Source organism: Podarcis tiliguerta, assembly GCF_965153285.1.
Source record: "Podarcis tiliguerta genome assembly, chromosome: 8".
NCBI classification, from domain to species: Eukaryota; Metazoa; Chordata; class Lepidosauria; order Squamata; family Lacertidae; genus Podarcis; species Podarcis tiliguerta.
The window spans coordinates 70,001,808-70,027,016 of record NC_139541.1 but is presented as its reverse complement, the minus strand read 5'-3'; the positions used below and the strand labels follow the sequence as shown (position 1 = coordinate 70,027,016).

The window sequence follows — 25,209 nt, the reverse complement described above, 5'->3', positions numbered from 1 at the left end:
CCAGTACCATTCTGGACCTGATCCTGTTGTCCTGGGTGGAACACTTAGGTGTTAGCTTGGAGACTTAGGTGTGACTGACTTGACGTAAAACAAAACAAGGCAAATGCAACGATGCCACATTATTTATACCAGTCATACTTTCAAGGAACCCTTGATGTTTTAAACACCCACACTGTGTGGAATTAGATAGAATATCAGATTTGAAGGTTGTAGGGGGAGCATACAAACAGGAAGGGGGTATAATGGGTATTTGGGAGTGTGGGTGGGTTGCCAGGGACCTGCCTATACCTGGAACGGCTTTTAGGCTGGTCCCAGTAACTCCAGGGTCACTCATGTGGTAGCAGTGATTAAAAAGTTTCACTAAATCCCAAATGCCAGGCCAGCCTATTTCAATAAAGCTTGATGCTGATGAGGGGCATAGGATGGGCAATTGCACATTGCAAAAAGGAAAAAAAGAAAGGCTTCATCATAAAATTTTCAAACTTATTTATTTGTGCTTTTATGTCGTGCTTTTATCTTGTACCGCCCTGAGATCTTTTGATAAAGGGTGGTATATAAATTTAATATACAAAATGAGCATGAAAGAGGTTTAGTGATTTGAACATGCAAGTTGACACGCATAAATGCAAATTTAGGATGACTTGCTGCAATCTAAATAGAAACACAATGCACCTCCCCATAGCGGGGAAGACTGTGACCAGGCGACCTATGTGTCTGCTACATCTATGCACAAGTGCTTGCTGCTGATGGGCCACATCAAGCCCCGTCCTGCTCTCCCTTCTTAGGGTTCTTTATGTTTAAACCGGACTCTGTTTAAATAGAAGTGTGCCCTCCAACAGCCCTTCAGGTAGCAGGGTTGGCCCTTGTAAAATCAGACACGTGGCATCGGACACAGTGATGGTGAGGCCCAATTTTAGAACAGTGAAAGGCATGGAAACTCAGTTCACAGAACCCAAGCAAGGGACTTGGCAGGAAATGCACATGTCAGGGGAAGGAGACCAGAGTTTACACCTCACCTCTTTGGGCAGAGAGCCAGGGGGCTCGGCTTTGCCTTGGCTTTTGCCTCTTGTCCTGGTATCAAAAACGTCGTGCTCTTTTCTAGGAATCCACTATAGGCATAGAAACAAATACTGATTTCGGAGGTTGGGGGGACTACAGGCTGGCCAGGCAGAACTACACTCTCTGAAGAGGCTTGGGTGCCGCAGGAAGAGGATAGAGAAAGCGTTTGGGACAGCCATCCTCCCCAACACTGGCCTGTGTGTATGTTTCCCCCTGCAGCTGTTCAGTGCAAAGCAGCCACCTGCTGCAAGGGGCTGTCCGGGAAGGGCAGACAGAGGCGGGGTTTGTGTGCATGCGGGTGAGCGAGGGCCAAAATAACGGTGTGAGCTGCGTAGCCCAAACAGCTCTGCAGATCTTTTTATCTTGCTCTCATCTTCTTTGGGTGCCCTTCTCTTTCTGCCTTTCTCTCTTTCCCCCCCCCCCCCTGATTTCTTGTTCTCATGAATTTCCCTCCGCTCTCTTTCTTTCTTGCTCTCGTTTGCACCAGGACACAGGGCAGATCCTTGGGTGGCCGGTAAGTTCCTTGCTGGATCGGGGCAGGTCTCTCTGTATGTGTGTGCGCATGATGATAAGCGTGGAAGTGTGAGGAAACATGTCTCCTGAAACCACCACACCCAGTATCCTGGTCTGTGGGAGCCTGGTGCTGCCTTATTCCCAGATTCCCAGCCCTTGCTGTTTGCAGATTGTCGCAGAACCTGACATCGCCTCCAATCGCATGATACTGGTGCCTGGCATTCCATGCAGCGGAGCGGACAGAGTCTGAGGCTTTGTCTGGGCAGGAACGGATTCAAATCCCACTCGGCCTTGAAGCACAGATAGTAATCTTGATCTGGCTGCTTCTGTGTTGGCCTCATCCACCTCAACAGGGTTTGTGAGAGCCTGAAATGGGAATGCTCCCATTGGGTGTGGGATACAAGCTCCATACCTTACCTCCATACCTAACCTCCATACCTTACGCTGGCCTTGTAGACAGTGAACCACAACTACCCCGTCTGCAAAAGAGAGGTAGTATTAGCCATTTGTGACTTTCCGATGGCTTGGAAAGGAAAGGAACCAGCTCTTTCCCAGTTTGCCACAGCTTCTTTGCTACACGTAGACAAGCCTTATAGGCAGTCAAACAAACCACCACAGTGGTACCTCGGGTTACAGACGCTTCAGCTTACAGACGCTTCAGGTTACAGACTCTGCTAACCCAGAAATAGTACCTTGGGTTAAGAACTATGCTTCAGGATGAGAATAGAAATCGCACGGCGTCAGTGGGAGGCCCCATTAGCTAAAGTGGTACCTCAGGTTAAGAACAGTTTCAGGTTAAGAACAGACCTCCAGAACAAATTAAGTTCTTAACCTGAGGTACCACTGTATTTGCCAGCCTGCCCCAAACTAAAAAACTTCAGATTTCCCAATTCTTCCCCATTTAGGAGGTGGAGTTTTGGTTACTCTTTCCTTTATCCTTGTTTTAGTCTTGTTGCTTGCTAGATCAATGATTGAAGAGGTACCAGGGGGTGAACCTGTCGCCCTGCATGTGTTGTTGTTGGACTACAACTCTCATCTTCCTTGGCAATTGGCCATGCTGGCCATGGCTGATGGGAGTTGGTGTCCAACAGCCCCTGGAGGTTCCCCATTCCTTTGGTACAGCTTATGGGGCGTCCACATGGGTCAGTCTCTTATTCTGTTTGGTTTTGTCTTGACCAGTTTCAGCTCTCTACTCTTCCTTACTATAGCCCTAGCACGGATTAAACTCTAACTCTTTTGGCAATCCTCACAGAACTCTAGCCCAATGGTTGCCATTAATCTGATTTGAATTAATATTATAATGAAATGATTTTAGAATGTTGTATTTATTTTATTGTTGTTAGCCGCTCTGAGCCCGGCTTTGGCTGGGGAGGGCGGGATATAAATAAATTATTTATTATTATTATTATTATTATTATTATTATTATTATTATTATATTAACAGTTTAAACATAGGTTGTGTTTGCCACGCAGCACATAATAAATAAGCCTCAGACTATTCTGATCACTCTGATTTCAAGGATGGTGGGGGGAAATGGAGTCCAGCACAAGCCTATATGTGCATTTGCTTGGAAGTAATTCCCATTGTCCCCAATGAAACATTACCCCTAGTTCAGCCTTTGCCAACCTTGAATGCCTTCCCAATGTTTTAGACTACAACTCCTATCAGCCCCAGCCAGCACATCAGGTTGGCAAAGTCTGCCCTTGTTACTGTTCAGGATTCCATCCCTAAATGAGATGGTGATGCACTTTAACCCCTTCCTTTCATTCACATGCTCATAATTATTAAAGCTAGGGCTGTCAGTGAAAGAAATAATTTTGTAAAAACATGTTGGGCAACTTAAAACAGCCTCCTGATCAATGAGGCTTCATTGTTATTTAATCATAATTCATCTTTATTTAAAATGAAGGTGATTTTAATGCAGCTCCTTTTAACTACCAGCTCTCTTTTAGAAGAATTATTTCACTCAAGAGAGAATGCGTCTTCTATGATGATGCTTTGATATAGTCATGCACCGTTGAAAAACAAATGTCTTTATTCATGAGCAAATTTTGCAGATTTAACGTATTTATCGGTTAACGCTTTTATAATCGTTCAGTTAATATTCCTCCAATGAAGTGACAGCCCTAATTAAAACATAAGAAAATTCGTCTGCATGGGAATATTCCTTGATGTGATGCATGTTTTCCTGTGATCAGGGTGTCCTGGTTTCAAATCCTTGCTTAAGTCATGAGCTGTCAGAGCGGCGTTTGGCAAGTTGTATTATTTTAGCCTCGGTTCCTTATGCCTTTGCTTACAAGGCTGTCATGGGAGTAAATAAGACAATTGTTGTAAGGCACTCTATGCCAAACACTTAAAAGCACATGACTTCCCCCAAAGAATCCTGGGAGCTATAGTTTGTAAATGGCGCTGGGATGGTAGCTCTGTGGAGGGGTAAACTGTGGTTCCCAGGATGTTTTAAATGCATGGCTTGGATGTTCCATAGCTTCACTGGTTCCGGTGCTCATAGGTGAGTGCAGTTGCTTACGTCGCTGAAACAGCACAGCCCATTCACAAGATGAAGGTATCAGGTTTGGGGGAACCCCACGGCTTGTAGAAGCAATCTTCAAGCGGGGAGAACACCTAAACACTGCTGGTGGGGTTTCCAAAAACTTCCCAAGGGGAACTGAGCATGCTCCAAGGATGCACGGTACATTAATGACCTGATTAGCAGTCATATTGTGGGTTTTTTAAAAAACAAAATGCCAATTGTAGGGGGCTGCAGAGCTCATGGGGAGGAGAGGTTTAAGCCTTGTCTCCTAGATGCAGTCTTGATTTTGAAAAATCACTGCTTGCCTCTGTGCAACAATCTGCATAAGGAAAGACATTTTCTCATAAGGCTACTTGCTAATTTGAGGAGGGCAGGGTTTTTTTTTTAGCAAGACTGCAACTGAGAAGGCTTAAAATGCGCCTTGTGCGCTGTGGTGTTGATAGCTATGCATCCCTGTACATGCCTAGTTTTTGTTTTTTAAGTGCATGTCATAATTGCTAATCATGGTTATAGAACATGTGGCAAGGGAGATTATTGGGGGGGGGGGCATAACCCAGATGACCGAATGGAAGGAGTAATACGGTAGAACAGGAGTAATCCACGCTACAGGCCTCACTTTTTGATTCATTATAAAATAATTCTCTTGGCATGTTCCGGAGGCCACTGGCAAACATTCGTGTTCTCATCCTACATTTCAAAGGCTTTTCACAGGACCTGCTCACACACGGACATAGATGGGAGCCCAGTAGAAACAGTAAGGGGGGAGGGAATCTCTTTCCCCATGGCTTGTGGGCAGTATGGATGGGGAGCCAGTGTGGTGTAGTGGCTGGAGTGTCGGATTAAGACCTGGGTTCTAGTTCCCACTCAGCCACGAAGCTCACTGGGCAACCTTGGGCCAGTCAGTCTCTCAGCTTAACCTACCTCACAGGGTTGCTGCAAAGATAAACTGGAGTGGGGATAACTACACACTGTGGTAATAAGCATGGATAGTCATATACACAACTTCCTTTCACTCTTTCTTATTTGGAGGAGAAGACCTGTACAAATTGGGTGTGGCCTCGTATTATTTCGTACGCCGTGGATTTGGGAAGGAGAGTATCTGGTCCGTTATACAAACTTGGTCCTTAGCTGAGGGTGGTTTGCCCACAAATCTGACTCCAGTTTGCTCTTCACTCCCCTTCTGAGTGTCTCTTAGAATCTCTGGCGTTTCCTCAGGTGACCTGACTCTGGGATTAGGATCCTGTTTCTTCTCATGAGCTGGGAGCTTTCCTGTTTACATTTCCTCTGCTCTAGTAATAGCTTCTGCCGGACAGGAAATGAAAAAACAAAATCAAGAAACCCAACTTGGAAATTTGTTAAGCTGCAGAGAGGGTTTCTCTGTCTTTAAAAGTTCAATAGCACAGAGAATATGGATTTTCCTGTTATAGGGTGCTCCAAGACGGGTACTCTTCATGCATGGAAAGCTCCCCCCCCCTTTTTTTGTAACATCCACCAGGTGTCTTTGGCATCAAAACACCAGCCTGTATTTTTTTGCTCATTTAATCTGGGTTATATCCTTTCTGATGAGTAACCACAGTGCTTTTTTCTGGGGGTACACAGCGGTACACATACCCCTAAACAATTTGTGAATCTTTGTACTTTTGTCCATTTACTATATTTATTTTTCCCAATTTGAACTATAAAATGATGATTTTGAGTCAAAATGAGAGTACCCCTAAACATTTTTTTAGGAAAAAAAGCGCTGAGTAACCACCACCACAATGTGCTGCCAGCAACCATTGAGATATTTCTCAGTGACCCGTTTGCCCCATCTCCCCAGTCTGGAAGCATCCATAGTTTTTCAGTGATGGGAGAAACTGAATGGCGGCAGGTTGTTGGTTTTTTTGTATCCCAGCAAGATATGGCAGTGGCTGCAGCCACCTTGATAATGATGCTAAGCAAGCCTGGGTCTGCTTAGAACTCCTTTGTATGCCATCTTGAGGTCCATGCAGGACAGGTGGGAAATAAATGCACTCAATGATTGTTGTTATTTAGTCGTTTAGTTGTGTCTGACTCATCGTGACCCCATGGACCAGAGCAGGCCAGGCACTCCTGTCTTCCACTGCCTCCTGCAGTTTGGTCAAACTCATGTTGGTAGCTTCAAGAACAATGTCCAACCATCTTGTCCTCTGTCATCCTCTTCTCCTTGTGTCCTCCATCTTTCCCAACATCAGGGTCTTTTCCAGGGAGTCTTCTCTTCCCATGAGGTGGCCAAAGTATTGGAGCTCAGCTTCAGGATCTGTCCTTCCTGATAAATACAATTCAGTTCTCCGCAACTCTTAAAGACACAGGTCCTCTTAGGGGTTACATGTGAGCTGGATGTTGTTTGGAGGGTGACAGCAAGATAGAGGGTTAGAAGGACCAAGGTGGGGAATGCTGTGTATTAAGGCAAACATGGCATCTTGAGATCATCTTGAGTTTTGTACCTGGGCAACTTGGGAACGGTAGTGTTTAAATTGGGGCCTTGGCTCATAATTGCCTCTCTGCTTCCTTCCAGCACAGGCACCACATCCCCACGTACGACCCCAAGCAGCTCCCCGTCCCTGAGGAAGCGCTTGTTGCAGTTGCCGCCACGACCTCCTCCAGAGTTGACCCCGGAAGCCATGGTGGAGAAAGGCTCAGAGAATGCAGCAGAGCGGACCCCTCAAGCAGTGCACCCGCCCAGCACCCCACTGAACTACCCCCTCAGTGGGCGCAGCTTCATCCGTAATAACAAGGTAGAATGGGTGGGGGCATGTGTGGCGGGAGATGAGAGAAGGTGAACCTGTTTGGGGAACGCTGCTCAGCTTCTGAGGCTCTTCTTAGGGTGCCAGAACTGAAGGGGGTTTGGTTGGTGGAACAAGGGAGAAGGCCTTTTCAACTTGGGCACCCAGATTATGGAACAACCACCCATGGGAGGTTCCCCTTTTCAGGCACTTAAGGTTTTCTGTTTCCGCTGGCATTGTTTAGTTGACCCGTTTGGTTTTCTTTTAAAATTATTAGGCTGGATTCAACTAGCATAAACCAGTGCAAGGACTTCTGTTAGCACAAGGTGGCTTCCCCCTGCTCCTCTTCATACACCAGGAATTAAAACACTAAAATTAATTACATCTTATACCTGTGTAATGAATACTTATGTAATTAAAATTAATGGGCATGCATAAAATTGAACATTGGCCCTTTCCTGATTGAAGCCCACCCCTCATTGGCCCTGTTTTGTCCTCCCACTTTGTGTTTCTGTCTGTCCCGGATGTTTCCTTGAACATGTTGGGATGGAGGATAGAGAGGGGTGGGCAACTGTGTGCAGGAATTGCCCTACTGCATAAAGGCAAACTTTGCATTAGTTAATCTGCCCACTTTTGCCTGTGTCCCTGCCGGCCACTGGCATGTGGCCCTTGAAATGATGCATGGAAGGGAATGTGATGCTTGGGCTGAAAAAAAGTTCATCACCCCAGGTTAACATGTGGCTTACACTAACTCTCTCTCTCTCTCTTTTTTTTCTTTCTTTCAGAAAATGCAGAGCTGGTACAGTGTAAGTTGTTATTTTTGTTCTTCCATTGGGGCGTACACAAGAGTAGAACGCCTCCAGCTTTGGGCCATTAAGAAGCTATTAAAAGTGCACAGCAATATTGCCAACTTATGAAAAGGCAGGCCCTTCTGGTATCCATCCAAAAAGAGAGAGCTGGAAAGGGCACGCATCTCAGTTCACGGCCTTCATGCCGCTTAAAGTTATTTGTGACTAAAGCTGCGCACACTGTAATTTTAAGACACATGACTTCCTCCTAAGAATCCTGGGAACAGGAGTTTACCCCTCAGAGAGCTGCAATTCCCAGCACCCTTAACCCAGCAACAGTTCCCAGGGTCCTTTGAGGGAAATTGTGTGCTTTTAAATGTATAGTGTATACCAGGCATAGGCAACCTCGGCCCTCCAGATGTTTGGGGACTACAACTCCCATGATCCCTAGCTAATAGGACCAGTGGTCAGGGATGATGGGAATAGTAGTCCCAAAACATCTGGAGGGCCGAGGTTACCTATGCCTGGTGTATACGTTTGTAAGACTGCAACCCTAAACATGGGGTTTATTTAGAAGTAAGCCCCATAGCAGGGCCAGCTTCTGAGTGTGTGTGTGTGTGCCTCAGGATTGCACGTTGGAGCCATATTTCCAGAAGTGAATATCAACACAAAAAGTTGTTGAACTTTTTTTTGCTGATTTTCCAAAAATCCCCCCCCCCCGGATGCTAATTCTGTCATTGGGAAATCCATCCGTATGGCAACCTTAATGAACTTTCTCCCTTGTGCTTGTTTACTGAGAGGTTTGCCCTAAAGTTCAATGGAATTTACTCCCTAATATGTGTGATTAGGATTTCAGTCCAAAACCTTTGGAGTAGTGTGGCCAGCATTTCATGGGTTTGCTTTCATGGTTTTACTTCCTCTACCCCCCCCCCCCATTACTATTTTTAAAGTATATTAAAAAAAATAAAAACCAAGGCATTGAACAATGAGATAATTGAAACGTCGTAAAACTGCAATTACAAAATCATAGGACACTGTACACATGGATCAGTACTGAGTTACATTAATCCTATGAAAAGTCCTTGGCGATACAAATACATTTCCAGTTGGTGATGAAATATCCGGATGGCAAGTGCTTGGTTTCAATAGGAACAGTGTTCTCGATCCCTGGTGTCACTGCGCCAAAAGCCTTGGTTCACAAAGAAACTCTACGAATACTAAATCATATTAAGTAAATATTACCGTTAAGTAATATTTACTTAACGACTATTGTAGTTCCTTGTCTTATGAAACTTTTACGGCCACTCTAAATGTGACACCGTTCACACAAACAGCAATCGAAATATTATTTTTTTTAAATAACAAGCATTGCATTGGTGTGATGGTGGGGAGAGGAATCTAGATTTGGGACCCCAGTGGGCAGTGTTGCAGTGAGGTTATTAAATTAGGTCCTAGCTGCCCCATATAAGCCATCCCTGTTGGATGTCTGCCCTAAAGCCCTGTCCTTTGTGCCCTGTTGTGGTTCCTATCTGAATCAGCATCTTGCATCCCTTTATCCCTGGAGCTCAAGGCAGTGCCTGCAGTCTTTCCTCCCACTTCCATTTGTATCCTGTCAACAACCCTGTGAGGTTGGTAAGCAGAGAGGTTGCTGTGAACTGGCTCAAAATTCACCCCGTGACCCTTCATGGCTGAGTGGGGATTCAAACCCCTGGGAGGGAGAGGATATCCTGGAACCTAAAAGGCAGTGTAGGAAATAAATCAGCGCTTTAAACTGGGAGTCTATTTATATTCCCAAGCCATGTTTTAATCACGATGAGCACTTTTTCATAGACCACAGGCATGGGAATAATCTGAGTATGTAAACAAACAAATGCTCCTTGCAGTTGGAAACCTAGCACAGCAGGGAAGAGGACTGGCTTAGAACCTTTCTGTACCATTGATATGGTAGATTTCTAGCTGTGGCATATTCCTCCCCCACTCAAATGTAGGGACATTAAAATGTGAGGTGAGCAAATGTACCCCTGCCTGCAGTGGTACAGCCCACTCCCCATTCTGCTCCATGAGCAGATCTGGCTAGTCTCATTGAATGAAATGCACAAGCATTTGAGGGATGGCAAAGGGAGGGGCAGTCCTTTTTTTCGGGGGGGGGGGACGCATACCCCTAAACATTTTGTGAATCTAAGTTTGGCCTCATTGAGGGGCAGTATTTCAATAAGTAGGAAAATGAGAGTACCCCTAAACAATTTTTTAAAGAAAAAAAGCACTGGGGCTGGTGGTGGGGAACAAGGTTTAGCTAGACAAGACTGCAAGATGGGGCAATCTTATCTCTTATTCCTCCTTCCCCCAATCTTATACATAAGTTGCTTCTGCCCTGTAATTTTCCCTTTCTGCTTTGGCAGCAAGCGTAGAACAAAGAGCAGCGGATGTGGAGGGCATGGCCAGGGAATCACAGGATCCTAGAATTGGAAGGGATCCTGCGGGTCATCTAGTCTAACCCCCTGCAATGCAGGAATATGCCGCTGCCCCATACGCGGATCGAACCCGTTTTGCCATTGCCGCTGCCGAGTTTCGCACCTAATCTTTTAATCGGCGTCTTATTTTTTTCTTATCACTCTTCCTACTTCTTTGGGTAAGCTGCCCTGGGAACCTTTCTAGGGGGCGAGATAAAAAAAAAAAATCCTTCGAGCGAAGAAGGCAGGCTCAGCCTCGGAATCTCGTTTTCACTACCAAACCGACGGGAATCTAGTAATACATAGGGAAAGACCAAGACGGTGTCTCTGCGCGCGTGCAGAGCGTGAATCCCTCGCCGCTGAGTTTTATCTCTCCGTGTGTTTTGCAATGGCTTCCGGAAGAGGAATTCTTCAGAAGTGAAGCGGTGCGCCGGGGTTGAGGCGGGCCGGCGGAGGTCGCCTCCCCTTCGCCGGGGGGGCAGAGTCCCTCACGTGGGCAGGAGATGGTTAACTGCAGCCTGACACCCAGCCCCCTTTTGTTTCCTGTAAGTGACACCCAGGCACCCGTAGCCAATGGCTGGGCGGTGTAACAGGAGCTGCGGAGCTGTCCCTGGGGGAGGCCTCTCCGCGTCTTCGATGGGCTCCAGAAACTTTCCTCCGCCGCCCTCCTTTCACTCTCCCCAGCTCCTCTGCGCCCCCACTTTTACTTCCTCCCCGGCCCTTCTGCATATCCTCCCCTTCGGGATCCGACCCCTGCGAAAAGGGAAGCACGCCCCGACCTCCTCCCGAGCACTTTCCATGACCCTCGGGGCGCCTGCGAGAACCCCACCCCCTTGCCCCAGCCTGCTCCCTCCCTCTCTCCGATCTTCCTCTTTTGTGCTGCTGTTTTAACCCCATCCTTCCGCTGACACTTTGCCAGCCGCGCTCCCCGCTCTCCCCCCCCCCCATTCCACTGTCAGCCCCGTTCTTGACCCATCCACCCCCGCTTTCTGTGCTGATGATATCGCTCCAATCCTGCACCTTGGCTTCTTGCTGGCGCGCTGCCCTTTCTCCACCCCGCGCTGCAACCTGTCCATTCTTGTGCCAGTCAGTGCGTTTGCTGAATTTTCTGAATCTAGCGCTGCTGCTGTCTTCCTTTGCGTGCGCGCGCGCACCCACCAACCCTGCAACCCACGCTGATGCTGCTTGGAAACCTCCTTCGCCTGCTGCCCTTGCTCCCTGGGTTAAGACGCTCCCTCTGGACAGAGTAAGTGAGATGCCTCGCTCTTCCTGCTTCTCTTGACTTTTGCTGAGCACCCCACCACCTCCCTCCTTCCTCGGTTCTGCTTCTTTACCTCCAGGGTGCGTGTAGTCGAACTACTACACCACACTGGGTCTATGTACACAGCTTAAAACGCAGCCTGGTCTTGCCTTGCTCCCCTCTCTTCCTTCTACTACATCAACCCCTAAACAGCTTGGCTTGGCTGCAGTGCATTGCATTTCCTTTCTGAAACTCTTCTGTAAGCTCTGGGGCCCTTTGTCCATCCCCTGAGGTTATCAGTTGCCACCCCCACCCAGACCCTCCACTCCAACCAGCAGGTCTCTGCAGCCTCAGATAGCAAGGCTGTGTACACCTGTTTACTCTGCATCTAGTGTACTCCCACCCCAGGTTTGGGAAGTGGTGTGTGCATGAGGTTAGCCACAAGCCTTATCTATCCACCCCCCTTGTTTCTTACGGAATACTGCATTTCGATCCATTCACCCCCTCCCCCAAACCAGCTTTGATCCAAACTGAGGAAAATAATGACCTCAGCTGTGTTTTAAGCCGCTAATTACACAGCCCCAGCGTGGTTTAGTAGTTAGAGTGCTGGACTTAAAATAGAGGAAAGAGCCAGGTTGAAATCCTCACTCAGCTGTGAGCCACAGGCGGGTGGCCTTGAGCCATCTAATCTCACAATGTAACCTACCTCACAGGGTTGTTGGAATAAAATGGGGAGGCCTGTGTATACTGTTTGTAGCTCCTTGTAGGAAGAGTGGCATTCTTTTTTTAAGGTGGTGATGGTGGTGGTGGTTATAATACCCCGCCCATCTACCTGGGTTTCCCCAGCCACTCTGGGCAGCTTAAAGCACATATTTAAAACCAGTAAAATGTCAAATATTAAAAACTTCCTCATACAGGGCTTCATCCAGATGTCTTCTAAAAGTTATGTAGTTCTTTATCTCCTTGACATCTGATGGGAGGGCGTTCCACAGGGCGGGCGCCACCACCAAGAAGACCCTGTGCCTGGTTCCCTGTAACCTCACTTTTCGCAGTGAGGGAACTCCCAGAAGGCCCTCGGAGCTGGACCTCAGTGAATGATGGGGGTGGAGATGCTCCTTTGTGTATACTGGGCCGAGGCCGTTGATGGGAAAATAAAAGTCATCCCACTTGCTCTCTTATCCCATGCCATAGGATGGCTCTGCTAAACCAATAGCTCCTGCCTCCAGCTCTCTGCATGGTGCTGGAAGTGGGCATAGATAGTTTTCTTCTGAGCTGGGTGCCTCTTGGGCCGAGGGTCCCGTGGGAGGGACAGGAAGGGAATGCTTCCATCCTGAAGGGCCTGGTTGTCTTTGGCAGATGCTGAGCCCCACGTACAAGCAGCGCAACGAGGATTTTCGCAGGATCTTCAAGGGACTGCCTGAAACGGAGCGGCTTCTTGTAGGTGAGAGACAGGAGGAGAAGGGCGGTGCAGGGAGGCTATGCCAAACGGTGGGATCCAAAGTAGGTGGTGGATGAGGTGTATCAGCAGGCCTACATGCGATGGTTGATAGTGTGAAGCTGGGGTGGGGAGCCTGTGGTGGCCCTCCAGTCCCCATGGGGCCAAGGAAGATGGAAGGACAGCAACTTCTTGAGGGCTTCCACAAACTCTATCTTTGCTGCAGTAGATGATAGAGGAGATCAGAGTTGGTGACAGCCACAGCATGCATTTAAAGCACATGACAGTCCCCAGTACCCTTAACAAACAGCAGTTCCCAGGCTTCTCTGGGGGGAAGCAACATGCTTTAAATGCATGATGAGACCAAAGACTTATTTGAGAACTGGTTTGATGTGCAGAGTTACGATTTCTGGAGAATTTGAAAGCACAGGGAGGGCAAAATCCATTTGTCCCATTGTGTGCAAGGGAAGGGAGATAAATGGTTTTGTTGTTGTTGTTTTTAAGTGCAAATTGAAATATCTTTCTCCCTTGCAATATTATTACCTGACTGGCATTTTTAAAAGAGTGTGCAAAGATTGTGCGATTCACTTCTCTTGGCCCAGAACCAGGGTGCAAACTTAAGCCCGCCTGACATAATGCACATTCAAAGGCAGTTAGTCTCTGAAGGCTCTAGCCTTTGGCTGTGAGAGAGAGATCATTTTGTAGAACATGTTCTTTTCTAATTTCGTATTTGTCATGATTAGGATGCGAGAGAGGTTTCCTTGCAGTTTCTCGCATTTTAGGTTCTCTTGTCTTTCCTGTCCATCCTTTAAGTTCTCCTGACTGAGGATTCCACTCCTGTCAAAATGTATAAAGTAATTATAGTTGGAATTTAGATTAGCCCCTACCCTCCCCGTCTGTAAGTATAGATCCAATTGGCCCCGTTCACAGGTTGGAAGAGAAATTCATTGTGACACCCCCGCTTTATTCACAGCCTGATCTCTCCTACATATCTTTTTTCTGCACTAGCAGGCTTGCTGATTCCTATTTCTGGACACCTCATAAATTGCCTCTTTGTGCCAATCAGCACAAAAAAGCTTACAAATGAGCTGAGTGCCAGTTTAATGGTCTAGAGTAGACTTGCTCCCCAAGACACCGAAGAACTGTAGTTTGATGAAGATGCTGGGAGTTGTGTGTGTGTGTGTTTAAATGCAACCCTTAGCCTAATTTCATGTGGGTATCAAGAAAGGGGGGATTGGGGAAAAGGAGAGAGGCAGGGAAAATGGGATCTCTCTCTCTCTCTCTCTCTCTCTCTCTCTCTCTCTCTCTCACACACACACACACACACACAAAGGGAGGTGGCATAAGGAAAGGGAAAGGGGAGTGATGGAGAGAACGAGAAAGGGGTTGCAGAAGGAGAAAAGGGGTGTCCCACCCAGTTTTTGCTCTAGTCCTAACCACTGCCAGCACATGGCTCCCAGCACATTACCCCTGAGGAAATGTGGCCCTTGGCAGAAAGAAAGTTCCCCACTCCTAGGTTAGAGAGTCCTTCACAAAACTGTTGTCCTTTATCCACAGAACAATGGAACAACTATTAAATCAGTTAAAGCCTCTGGTTTTGAAGTGTCCTGTTTAGTCACCTGCAACCATTCTGATGTCCTGTCTCTAGAATAAGTGCTCTAAAGGACTGACTGCTCCCGTATCAACCTGCCAGTAAATGGAGGTCACCTGCCCACGCGCTCCTCTGGGTGCGCCAACGTCAGATGTGAGGCAGGGGAGTGACCACAGAGAGGGTGTTTCTGGCTGCTGAGCCTCACATGGGGAGCTCCCTTTGAAATGAGGCGATGCCTTCTTTGTTATTGTTTAGGCACCAGGTTTTTTTCTTCACCTAGACTTTTTAGAGACGTGGGCTGTTTTTAACCAAGCTTTGCATCTGCTTTGTTACTGCAGCTTTAGTCGCTGTGTCGCTGTGTTTTTATGTGATTGCAACCTACCCCAAAAGAAAACAGTAAGGCTGAGCAATATATTTTGGAAAATGAAATGAAAACAGAGCAGCAAAAGATGAGTGGCAGCGTAAACTGCCGGGATACGCGGAATTAGCTGGTATGACTGACATAATAAGAAACTGAGATGATAAAAGGTTCAAGGAGGATTGGCCATTAGACTATATGAAAAACCATTATAGCAAGATAATTAACCTATCAGGGTGAGAATAACTCAGTTATTTCATGAGATAAGGAGAGAGAGAAAACTGAGAAGAACAAGAAGACGTGGATAGGTGGGGAATAGATAGGAAACCATGGAAAGAGGGTGAGGGAAGTGTATGAAAAGATGTACTCTTATTATTATTTCTTTTTGAATGTAACAGTTTATGTATTAATGCTGAATTGTAACAGAAAAGCAAATAAAAAATTAAAAACAGAGCAGCCTTGGGTCAGTGCCCAGCAGCTGTGGCCTTTATCCCCCTTATCAACAGGATTGGTCTCCCCACAAGCCTGCTGCTGCTCCCCCAATCCCCCCCCGACTCTGCCTTGAACCCAAACACTTGCTCTCAGCAGCTGACGTCTCCCCTCTCCTCAGATTACTCCTGTGCGCTGCAGCGTGACATCTTGCTTCAAGGGCGCCTTTACCTATCAGAGAACTGGATCTGCTTCTACAGCAACATCTTCCGATGGGAGACCACGGTGAGTGCCTTGGCAATGTAGCCTAGGGAGAGATGGGTCAGGTACGCAGGCGAGCCCCTTTGCCTCCCCCCCTGCTGCCACTGATCCCTGTTATGTCACTCGTCCGCAACAGATCTCCATCCAGCTGAAAGAGGTGAAATGCATCAGGAAGGAGAAGACGGCCAAGCTGATCCCCAACGCGATTCAGATCTGCACGGAGACCGAGAAGGTGAGCCGGGTGTGTGTGATTTGGGCTGATTCCCGTGTTATGCACATTCCAGATCTGGACTGGGGAACCTGTGGCTCTCCAGGTGCCTAGAACATAAAAGGAGGCACCTGCTGGAACAGGCCAAAGATCTTTCGAGTCTCCAACAGTGGCCAACGGGAAAGGACCACTGGCCAATTCTGGTGAAGCAGCTGGGATTCTTGCAAATAATTCTAGGCTAGGTAGGCCTTGGTGTGATCGAGCTGGGCATTTCTAGTGATCTTTAGACAAAGGGCGGTGTAGACATTTAGCAGGCAATAATAATTTCTAAAATTCTTAAGCCAAGAATGCAGTTCTCTAAGATCACCGAATACAGATTTCTTGGGTTGCAGCTGTTTGTAGATCTTCAGCGTACGTTCTTGCTTTGTAAACGTTATGACACGCTGTTATATTATTTATTTAAATAGTCACAAGCCACACTTCCACCAAAATACAGTAAGACGGTATACGGCATGCAAAACTGAAATAAGACCTCCATCTCCACACGCGCACCCTGCAGGTCAACTTTGACCGGTGGGCGGAGCCACCTACCTGTCAGTTGCTCGGCATCACCATGACATCAGATGGTAAACATTGTGGTAGCACCATCTACCTGTCAGTGTTTGCCCATGGGGGTGTTTGCTGGCCAGCCAATCCAATAATATTTCCCACCTGCTATTTCTGAAGATGCCAGGGACCTTCTGTATCCAAAGCTGGCACTTTCCCACTGAGCTGTGTTCCCACCTGGTAAGGCGGAAGGCGGCTCACCCCTGTGCCAGCTGATATTCTGCTCCCTGTGTGATAGTTGCAGCTTGCTTTGCACAGTTCCGGTCATGGTGCCCTTCCCAACATTACTGAGTTTCCAATGGCCATTTTGAAGCTGTGCATGAGTGCACATGTGCATGAGGAAAACCTGGTTTCTGGAGCTGTGAAGGGGAGCTGTTAGGAAGTGCCCTGCCCTCAGCTTCCTCTTCCTCCTCCTCCTCTGACCTGCCTCCCTAAGGTCGTGGACTTTTGTTCTCAGTGTGAATCTCATGCCAGTGGATATGATCCTAATCATATCTGTGTGCTCCGCTTCCTGCTAACCTTTGTGCCCCAGCAAACAAAGAAGCACAAGGGCACAGGACGTGAGAGAGGAGCCTTGTTGCCTCCTCCTGTTAAAAACAAGATCACAGCCCTAGGCCTCGCCTCCAGCCCACAGTTGCTGGTTTGCACCCTGACCCAACAGTCCTCCTCACCCCACTCTTCAGCTAAAGTTTTATCAGTGTCTGGACAGGCTGTGCTCCACAGAGATTAATCTCTGCAGAGTGTGCAGCCTTTTATTTTCCTAGACATCTCCTATGTCCCTGCTTCTGATACGTTATCTCAGCTAGAGGGGCAATGGCCTGCAAAAGCAAAAGGGAAAAGAACATCGGGTGACTCTCGGGTGTGCCTCTGGAACAGTTCATGTGAGCTAGTTGCCTCTTAATAGCATTTAATTGCTTTTGTTGTACTTCACAGTAGAATCATAGAATCGTAGAGCTGGAAGGGACCCCCAAGATCATCTGGTTAAACCCCCTGCAATGCAGGAATCTCTACTAAAGCATTACTGACAGATAGTCATTCAACCTCTGCTTAAAAACCTCCAAGGCAGGGGAGTCCACCACCTTCTGCAGGAAGTCTCGTTCATTTCATGTGCTCTGTGGATCTCAGGATTCTAACTGACCTTATCAACTGTTGATAGACAGCTATCAGGATGTAGTCATTGCAGGCAATTAGTCCAGAGCACAAGTGTGGCTAGTAAAAGGGTGAACTTTGATAATGACATTGAGATGAGACAAAGACATGAGCTGGCTGGCCAGATCCTGGGATCCCCGATCCCTGGTGGGCCATTTTGGCAGGTGAATGGACCCCCATAACCTGTCTGATCAAATGGTATCACGTCGACTCATTTCCCACCCACCCCTATGTCTCATGGCAAGCAGTATTGCAAAGGATAATCCAAGCAAAGCAAAACTTTGAGGTTGAAAGGTGATGATACCAACACTTGCTTTCTGCACTTTTATCAGCACCCCCCATACTGGGTTCCCCATGTTGTTGGGCTCCCAGCCGTGCCAGCCAGCATGGTCAGTGGCCACAGATGATGAGAGCTGGTGCCCAACAACATCTGAACGACTGCAGGTTCCTCAGCCCTGCTGTGCAACAACAGCATGCGCACAACTTGTAGGTAGAAGCTATGAATATTCACCTTGATCCCACTGATCTTGGGGCACTGATCTCAGGCTCTCTCTTCACTTGCCGTTCCCAGCATTTCTTCACCTCATTCGGGGCCCGTGACCGCTGCTTCATGCTGATCTTCCGCCTCTGGCAGAATACGCTCCTGGATAAGGTAAGAACGGACCCATTGCTCCTGCAGAAACAACCTAGGATACGGCAGCTTGAAGCTCAGTCCTTGCTATATTTCAGCACTGGAGTTTCAGATCTTGTCATTTATTTTTTATTTTTTATTGTATGTCCCTGTCTCTGCGTGAGTGAAGCCTCTGCCCAGTTTCTGAAAATAGGAACCAAATGTTTAATGTTGGGTTCTAGACTGTATTGGGGGGGTATGTGTTGCATGTATCTGTGTCAGGACTAAAAAGATAAGCCTGGACTGATTTTGCCCTGTTCATCCAAGGTCTTCAACTGCAGTGCTTTTTCTCTTTTCTAATGCTGTGCTCTCCTGCCAGACGTTGTCCCCTCAAGAGCTCTGGCACATTGTCCACCAATGCTATGGCTCTGAACTCGGCCTCACCAGTGAGGATGATGATTACGTCTCTCCCATCGATGAGATCAACGGTTTGGGGTGAGTGTACACTGCCCTGCAGACACCATAATGCGTCCCCACCCTGACTGCAGTGTAACTACAAGGATGCCAGGGGAGATAGGATAAAATACAAGGTTACATTCTACTGAGTCAGGCTAATGGGTGCACCTAGCCCAGTGCTGGCTGCACAGATTGGCAGCACCTCTTCAGAGTCTCAGGCGAGGATCCTTCTCCTAGTTCTGCTTGCTCCAAGCCTCTTACCTGGGCGTGCTTGTGCAGCAGTTTTGTCTCATCCCCCTTCCAAGAGGCCCTACCAAATTTGAATCAAGGTGTGGTCCGAGCGTTGCCCACATTCTCACTTGTAAGAGAAAGTCTCTTCCCTCTCTCCCAAGATAATAATAATAATAATAATAATAATAATAATAATAATAATAATAATATCTTTATTGTCATTGCCCCCTTCGGGGACAACGAAATTACTTTGCTGCTCCATAAAAACACTAATTAAAAAATACAGTAAAATACAGCAAGGGAGATTAGATGACTTTCAAAGTGTGCGCAAGAGAAAGAGAGCATTCACACACCATTAATGTAGAGGCCATTAATGTGGCCCTCCAGGCTTTGCTGGACTGCAACTCCCTTCAGTAGAATACGCTGCAGTCTGTGTTTGTGTGTGGTGTTCCCAACAGTTCCTCCAGTTTGCAAATGTGCCCATAGGCCCCAAAAAAGTTGGCAAACCCAGGCTCAGGAATGCTGAGTCAGCCCCACCCAGTGGCTGAAGTTGCCACTAAGTTGATTGTGGATATGGGTGGGGGCCCTTGTGCCCTCCTTTTTTTAGGCCAGCCTTTTTCACCCAGGGCTTCTTTTTGAACCCTCCCTCCTCCTTGTCTCTACATTTCCCTGGCTCTTCTTTCCAACAGAAGCCCGAAAGAGACTGGGGATGTCATTGACCTGAGCGACTTGACTTCCCGCTGCAGCACGGACCTCAAGCTGGACACCAGCCCCCTCCTTGACAAAAGGGACGCCAGTCAGAGCATCAACTCGCTGGCCAGCAGTAGTGACGGGACCACCTCGGTGAGGATGGCGGGGTTCGGATATGGGGGCCATTTGAACGTCTCTTCTTGTACCTTTTTGCCAAAATCTGCCTCTCTGTGTTTCCCACCCATTGGTCTCTGGAGCAGCAGAGAACATTCTGGAATCTTCCCCCAGAATGCTCTGCAACATGCAAGGGTTCTGCTGTAGCCCAAGCAGCAAAGGAATGGTTCCTTGAGGAAGCTTGAAATACACGTAAAGGTGTAGGAAGAGGCAAGTGGAGGACGGTGGAAAGTTTCCTCACTAATTAAAATAAAACATGTCCAGGAAATGAGTGCAAATTAAATCAGATCAAGGGATTTTATCTCACGTAATAAAACCATTCCTTCCCTGCTTGTTGCCAAAACAGATAAATGTTTCAAGATCTGGAGTATTTTTAGAAGTCCAGTTCTGTGAGATTGCTTTTTTCACGGCCAAAAAGACTCACTCTCTGTATCTGTAATTGTTGTTTAGTCAAGCCGTACAGAGCTGGGAAATGTCCAAGAATAGCGTCCAGAGGGAGCCCTCAAAACGAAGTTGACATACCTAAACACTTCCTGCTAAAATAGTTTTATGATTTTACTTCCCGATAATGTAAGACGTTTCAGGGAAATGACAGGCTTTTGAACTACTTCAGAACACATTCCCTCCCCTTAAAAGGAAACTGAGCTAGAGATCTTGTCTCGAGAATGGCCAGCACTCTGGCTAACTACAGTTCCTGGGATTCTTTAGCATGAAGCCGTGAGGCTAAGATTGGTTTACGACTGATGTGCTAGTAGTTTAGATATGCTCTGAGCCTGTAAGAAAATATGCTACCTAAAGTTTCCAAAGGAGGTAGCTTTGTTAATAACAAGCACCATAAGGAACTTTGTGGCACCTTAAAGACAACAGATTTATTGTGTCATGGGCTAGAGTCCATTTTATCAGGTGCCACAATAAAACTTGTTAGCAGTCATGATAAATATTAAAGAAAACAACAGAAAGAGAAAAATGATTGTCAGGATTCCACAGGAGATACATGAGTTTTATTAGAGGTAGGGAAGCGGAACAGTTAAGAAATTGTTACTGCTCAGTGCAGCTGCTCAAGATTTAAGCTACCCAGCCATGCCCTTTTCCAAGGTACTCCATTCCATTTCCACTCCTTGGTTTTCCGTTTTCACACTCTCCAGCATCAGTCGCTGTTCTGCAGCACTGAGCAAGCTCGTTCCTCTTTTAGCTGTGTCCCCCAACCCCTGATATCTCTGCATGGATTTTGCATTTTGGGTACATAAGGATGGATAGGTTCCCAAAGAGCATGCTTGCTGTTAGTATGTAGGATTCCATGATCTGCGTTAGATTGGCAGCTGTACAAAAAGTTAGCTGTACCACATTCCATTGCATGCCATCCTGACTTCTGTTGCATGCAAGCTGTCAAAATACCACTAGGCGTCTGCTGCTGCCCCCCCCCCCCAGATGTCGGGTGCTGATGCTCAATGCCAAATATGCACCCAGTATTCCCATGTCTGGAGAACATTTGGATAATCTTTTGCCCACTCGAAAGAGAGCAAACTCCTCAAGTGTGTCACTAACTGTGCCCATCCACTTCCTTCCAGCTGGCAGAGGACCCAGATGAGAACACTGACAGCCAAGTGGATGCCTCTTCCAGCCACACAGTGACCTCAGCAACAGAACCTCCCAGGGACGATTTGCCACAAGGGCCGCCAATGTCCCCCCTGGAGGGGGACCCACTCCCCAGCGAGGAGCTCCCCACGGACATGAGCAATTCTTCCTCCTCAACGCAAGATGAAGGTGAGGGCAGCCTCTCCCCCCCCCCCACTCTCTGTTAAATGGGGTGTGTGTGTGAATTGTCGTATGCAGATAATATGCAAATTTGTGTTATGGGCCCCGTGCCCTGACTCTTCTAAGTACCGTATTTTTCGCTCTATAGGATGCACTTTTTCCCCTTCAAAAATGAAGGGGAAATGTGTGTGCGTCTTATGGAGCGAAGACGCCATAGCCCTGCGACCCTCTTCCGGCTGGAGAGGTGACGCGCGGCTATGGCAGGAGCCTCTATAGCCGCGTGTCACCTCTCCAGCCGCGAGAGCGCGCTCGGGGCTAAAGCAGCACCCCGCGACCCTCTCCCAGCTGGAGAGGTGACGTGTGACTATGGCAGCAGCCTCTCCGCTGCGCCTTTCCGCTGCTCTCTGACCTGCTCTTTGGGGCTGGTGGTGGGCTTCCCCCCGCCAGCCCCAAAGAGCAGGTCGAAAGGAACCTGAAGCCTGGAGAGCAAGAGGGGTCGGTGTGCACTGACTCCTCTCGCTCTCCAGGCTTCCAAGGTAGCCGCCTGAACGCACCTTAAACGGCACCTTGTTTTAGAGTGGGAAAACAAGAAGGGGAAAATTCTCCCCCTCTCTGCGCAGCGCCTCCTGCCGCTTCGCTGAAGGGGCGCTGGGCAGAGAGGGGGAGATTTTTTTTCCTTGTTCTCCCCCCTCTAAAACAAGGTGCGTCCTATTGTCCGGTGCATCCTATGGTGCGAAAAATACGGTGCCTAGCGGTGCCCCTGCTGCACTTGAAGCAGGCAGAGGGCCTTCTCAGTAGTGGTGGAACGCCCTTCCATCAGATGTCAAGGAAATAAACAACTATCTTGAGTTTCAGAAGACATCTGAAGGCAGCCCTGTTTTAGGAAATTTTTAATGTTTGATTTTTTAAATCACATTATTATTATTATTATTATTAATACAATGGAACCTCGGGTTTCAAACGTGATCTGTGCGGGAGGCATGTTTGCAACCTGCAGTGTTTGCAACCAGCAGCGCTGCGTCTGTGCATGTGTGTGACGCGATTCTGCGTTTCTGCGCATGCGCAAAGCCCAGAAGTAACCCATTCCGGTACTTCTGGGTTCTGTGCGTCTGTAACCCGAAAAGGCGCAACCCGCAGCGATCGCCACCCGAGGTATGAGTGTATTCTGTTGGGAGCTGCCTAGAGTGGCTGGGGAAACCCAACCAGATGGGCGGGGTATAAATAATAAATTATTATTATTATTATTATTATTATTATAACTCTTTTCTCCTTCTCCTCAAGCTGAGGTGGACGCTTTCTTTTCGGACCTGCCGGGGCGGTTGCTCATCAACACCGTTTATCATGTTGGAGCCGAAAGGCTGCAGCAGATGCTCTTCAGCGACTCCCAGTTCATACACGGCTTCTTGGACCAGCGCAAGTTCACAGGTAAGGAGGGCACGGGGACGCCTGCAAAGCTACATCCTCCCTTGTTGTTCAGGAGCAGGGTTTGGGAGGATGTTTCAAGCTGCAAAACAAAGGATGCTGCCCATTTCTGTCATTCTGCATCACATAGACCCAAATCCATTTTGCAACACTGTCTTTTCGTCCCAATCCAATTTACAGGAGGGAGGGCCGCAGCTCAGTAACAAAGAGCCTCTGTTTTGCACGCAGAAGGTTTCTGGATCAATCCTCAGCATCCTTAGATAGTGTTGGGGAAAGTTTCCAAATGGAATCCTTGGGAGCCACTTCCATGTTCTGAGAATAATAATAATAATAATAATATAATAATAATAATAATAATTTATTATTTATACCCCGCCCATCTGGCTGGGTTTCCCCAGCTGCTCTGGGTGGCTCCCAGCAGAATTAAAAGCACAATAAAACACCAGACATTAAAAACTTCCCTAAACAGGGCTGCCTTCAGATGTCTTTTAAAAGTCAGATAGTTGTTTATTTCCTTGACATCTGATGGATGGCCGTTCCACAGGGCAGGTGCTACTACCAAGAAGGCCCTCTGCCTGGTTCCCTGTAACTTTGCTTCTTGCAGTGAGGGAACCGCCAGAAGGCCCTCGGAGCTGGACCTCAGTGTCCAGGTAGAACGATGGGGGTGGAGACGCTCCTTCAGGTATACTCGAGGCCGTTTAGGGCTTTAAATATCACCACCAACATTTTGAATTGTGCTCGGAAATGTACTGGGAGCCAATGTAGGTCTTTCAGGACCTACAGGGCAGGCAGCAAGCGATTCTTAAAAAACCTAGCACTGCATGATTTGTATATTGATCTTAAAACTTTCACATGTTTTCCCACCCACCCACCCACTCCGTTTTTTTTAAAAGCACAATAACCAAGGAATTCCTCCTCCTGATATGTACCCTTTTCTCCCGCAGACGTGGCGCTGACTTCGTGGACTGGCGACAACAAGTGCCACCAAAGCCGCGTCATCTCCTACACAATCCCCATCACCAACCCGTTGGGCCCCAAGGCTGCTGCTGTAGTGGAGACTCAGGTGTGGATGTGCAAAAGCATCTTCTTCTTCTTCTTTGTAAAAAAGACGGTGGGGGAGGGGAGTGTGCCCTTATAGCGAGCTGACTGGATTTCAAAAAGCCTTTCAGCAATTGCTTCCTCAGAACTGTTGACTAAACAAAGAGCGCCGGGGGGGGGGGGAGCAGAATAGTAAGTACAGTGAACCTACACCTTACGTGCATTTGACTTGCGTGATTTCAACCATACGTGGTTGAAGGCAGTCTGGTTGAGGGGAAATGTCTGAAGTCCCAGGCAAGGCCTGCTTGGCTTCTGGGAATTCCCTGCATGATCTTGTAAAAGCCAGAGAGCACACCAAGTGGGCCTTGCCTTGGAAGGAAGGAAGGCCGAGAGCTCAAAAATTCTTTTCATGCCAGGTCCACTTGGAGTTACCTGGTGCAAAAAGAGCTTTTTATTTTTATTTATTTCTTTATTTGGTTTTTCAGAATAAAACTTTACAGTCACATATCCAACATACAACATAAAAACAAGATTCCGAGGAATCTCTTGGAATTCCCTCCTCCCCTTTGTGGGTCTTATTGTTAATCATTTCTTTCTGCATCTTTTATAATAATCCAAACTTTTTACCTCTCCATTGTATCCAAAATTCACCATTAAACTCCAAGTGATATTCCAATCCTCCTAACGATTTTAACTGTTTACAATAGCCTTTAAGATAAGTTATAAATTTTCCCCATTCCTTATTAAAATTTTGGTGTTCCTGATTTCTGATTCTTCCAGTCATTTTAGCCATTTTTGGCATAATCCGTCAACTTGATCTGCCATTCTTCTCTGGTAAAGTTAAAGGGACCCCTGACCATTAGGTCCAGTTACGGACAACTCTGGGGTTGCGGCGGTCATCTGGCCTTATTGGCCGAGAGAGCCGGCGTACAGCTTCCGGGTCATGTGGCCAGCATGACTAAGCCGCTTTTGGCGAACCAGAGCAGCGCACGGAAACGCCGTTTACCTTCCCGCCGGAGTGGTACCTATTTATCTACTTGCAATTTTTTGGTGTACTTTCGAACTGCTAGGTTGGCAAGAGCAGGGACCTAGCAACGGGAGCTCACCCCGTCATGGGGATTCAAACCGCCAACCTTCTGATCGGCAAGTCCTAGGCTCTATGGTTTAACCCACAGTGCCACCCACGTCCCTCTTCTCTGGTAGGGACATGCAAAAAGAGCTTTTAAGCTCCTCGCCTTTCCTCTCTAGCAAGGTCCCCCCCCTCCCCCAGTGTGCCGTGCGAGCAGCACGGTGGCTCTTGGGCGTGGTGGGGCTGCTCTGACTTTCTATGAGATCTCACAAGAGGATCCTCACCACTTCTGAGAGCCAGCGTGCCTCCGGCCAAAGGATGTGCCAAGCATGAATTACTTCCTCACCAGCCACCTTACAAAAGGCTGACTAGCTATCCACATGTCAGCTCTACAGGTTTTCT

At 47.6% G+C, this 25,209-nt stretch overlaps 1 protein-coding gene and 1 long non-coding RNA gene across 6 annotated transcripts in view; one reads left to right on the top strand and one right to left on the bottom strand.

Moving 5' to 3' along the window:
- Positions 1-25,209, top strand: part of GRAMD1A (GRAM domain containing 1A) — a 51,775-nt gene that overhangs the window by 12,945 nt on the left and 13,621 nt on the right. For 3 of the 5 annotated variants that reach the window (XM_083455123.1, XM_083455121.1, XM_083455120.1), the window contains exons 2-12: positions 6,640-6,859; positions 7,633-7,653; positions 12,682-12,766; positions 15,320-15,423; positions 15,536-15,631; positions 17,934-18,014; positions 18,352-18,467; positions 19,349-19,502; positions 21,092-21,287; positions 22,560-22,703; positions 23,645-23,763. In XM_083455123.1, coding sequence (XP_083311249.1) covers positions 6,746-6,859; positions 7,633-7,653; positions 12,682-12,766; positions 15,320-15,423; positions 15,536-15,631; positions 17,934-18,014; positions 18,352-18,467; positions 19,349-19,502; positions 21,092-21,287; positions 22,560-22,703; positions 23,645-23,763 — 1,230 coding nt within the window. In that variant the 5' untranslated portion in view covers positions 6,640-6,745. Of the gene's footprint in view, positions 1-6,639; positions 6,860-7,632; positions 7,654-10,589; positions 11,759-12,681; positions 12,767-15,319; positions 15,424-15,535; positions 15,632-17,933; positions 18,015-18,351; positions 18,468-19,348; positions 19,503-21,091; positions 21,288-22,559; positions 22,704-23,644; positions 23,764-25,209 lie in introns of those variants that run through there. The other 2 variants (XM_083455122.1, XM_083455124.1) reach the window with 2 other exon arrangements.
- LOC310684911 lies at positions 12,912-20,258 on the bottom strand. Its single transcript, XR_014514958.1, has 3 exons — positions 19,556-20,258; positions 17,874-18,035; positions 12,912-13,597 (listed from the first exon to the last, which is right to left on the bottom strand). It is a non-coding gene; the product is annotated as an uncharacterized lncRNA (long non-coding RNA).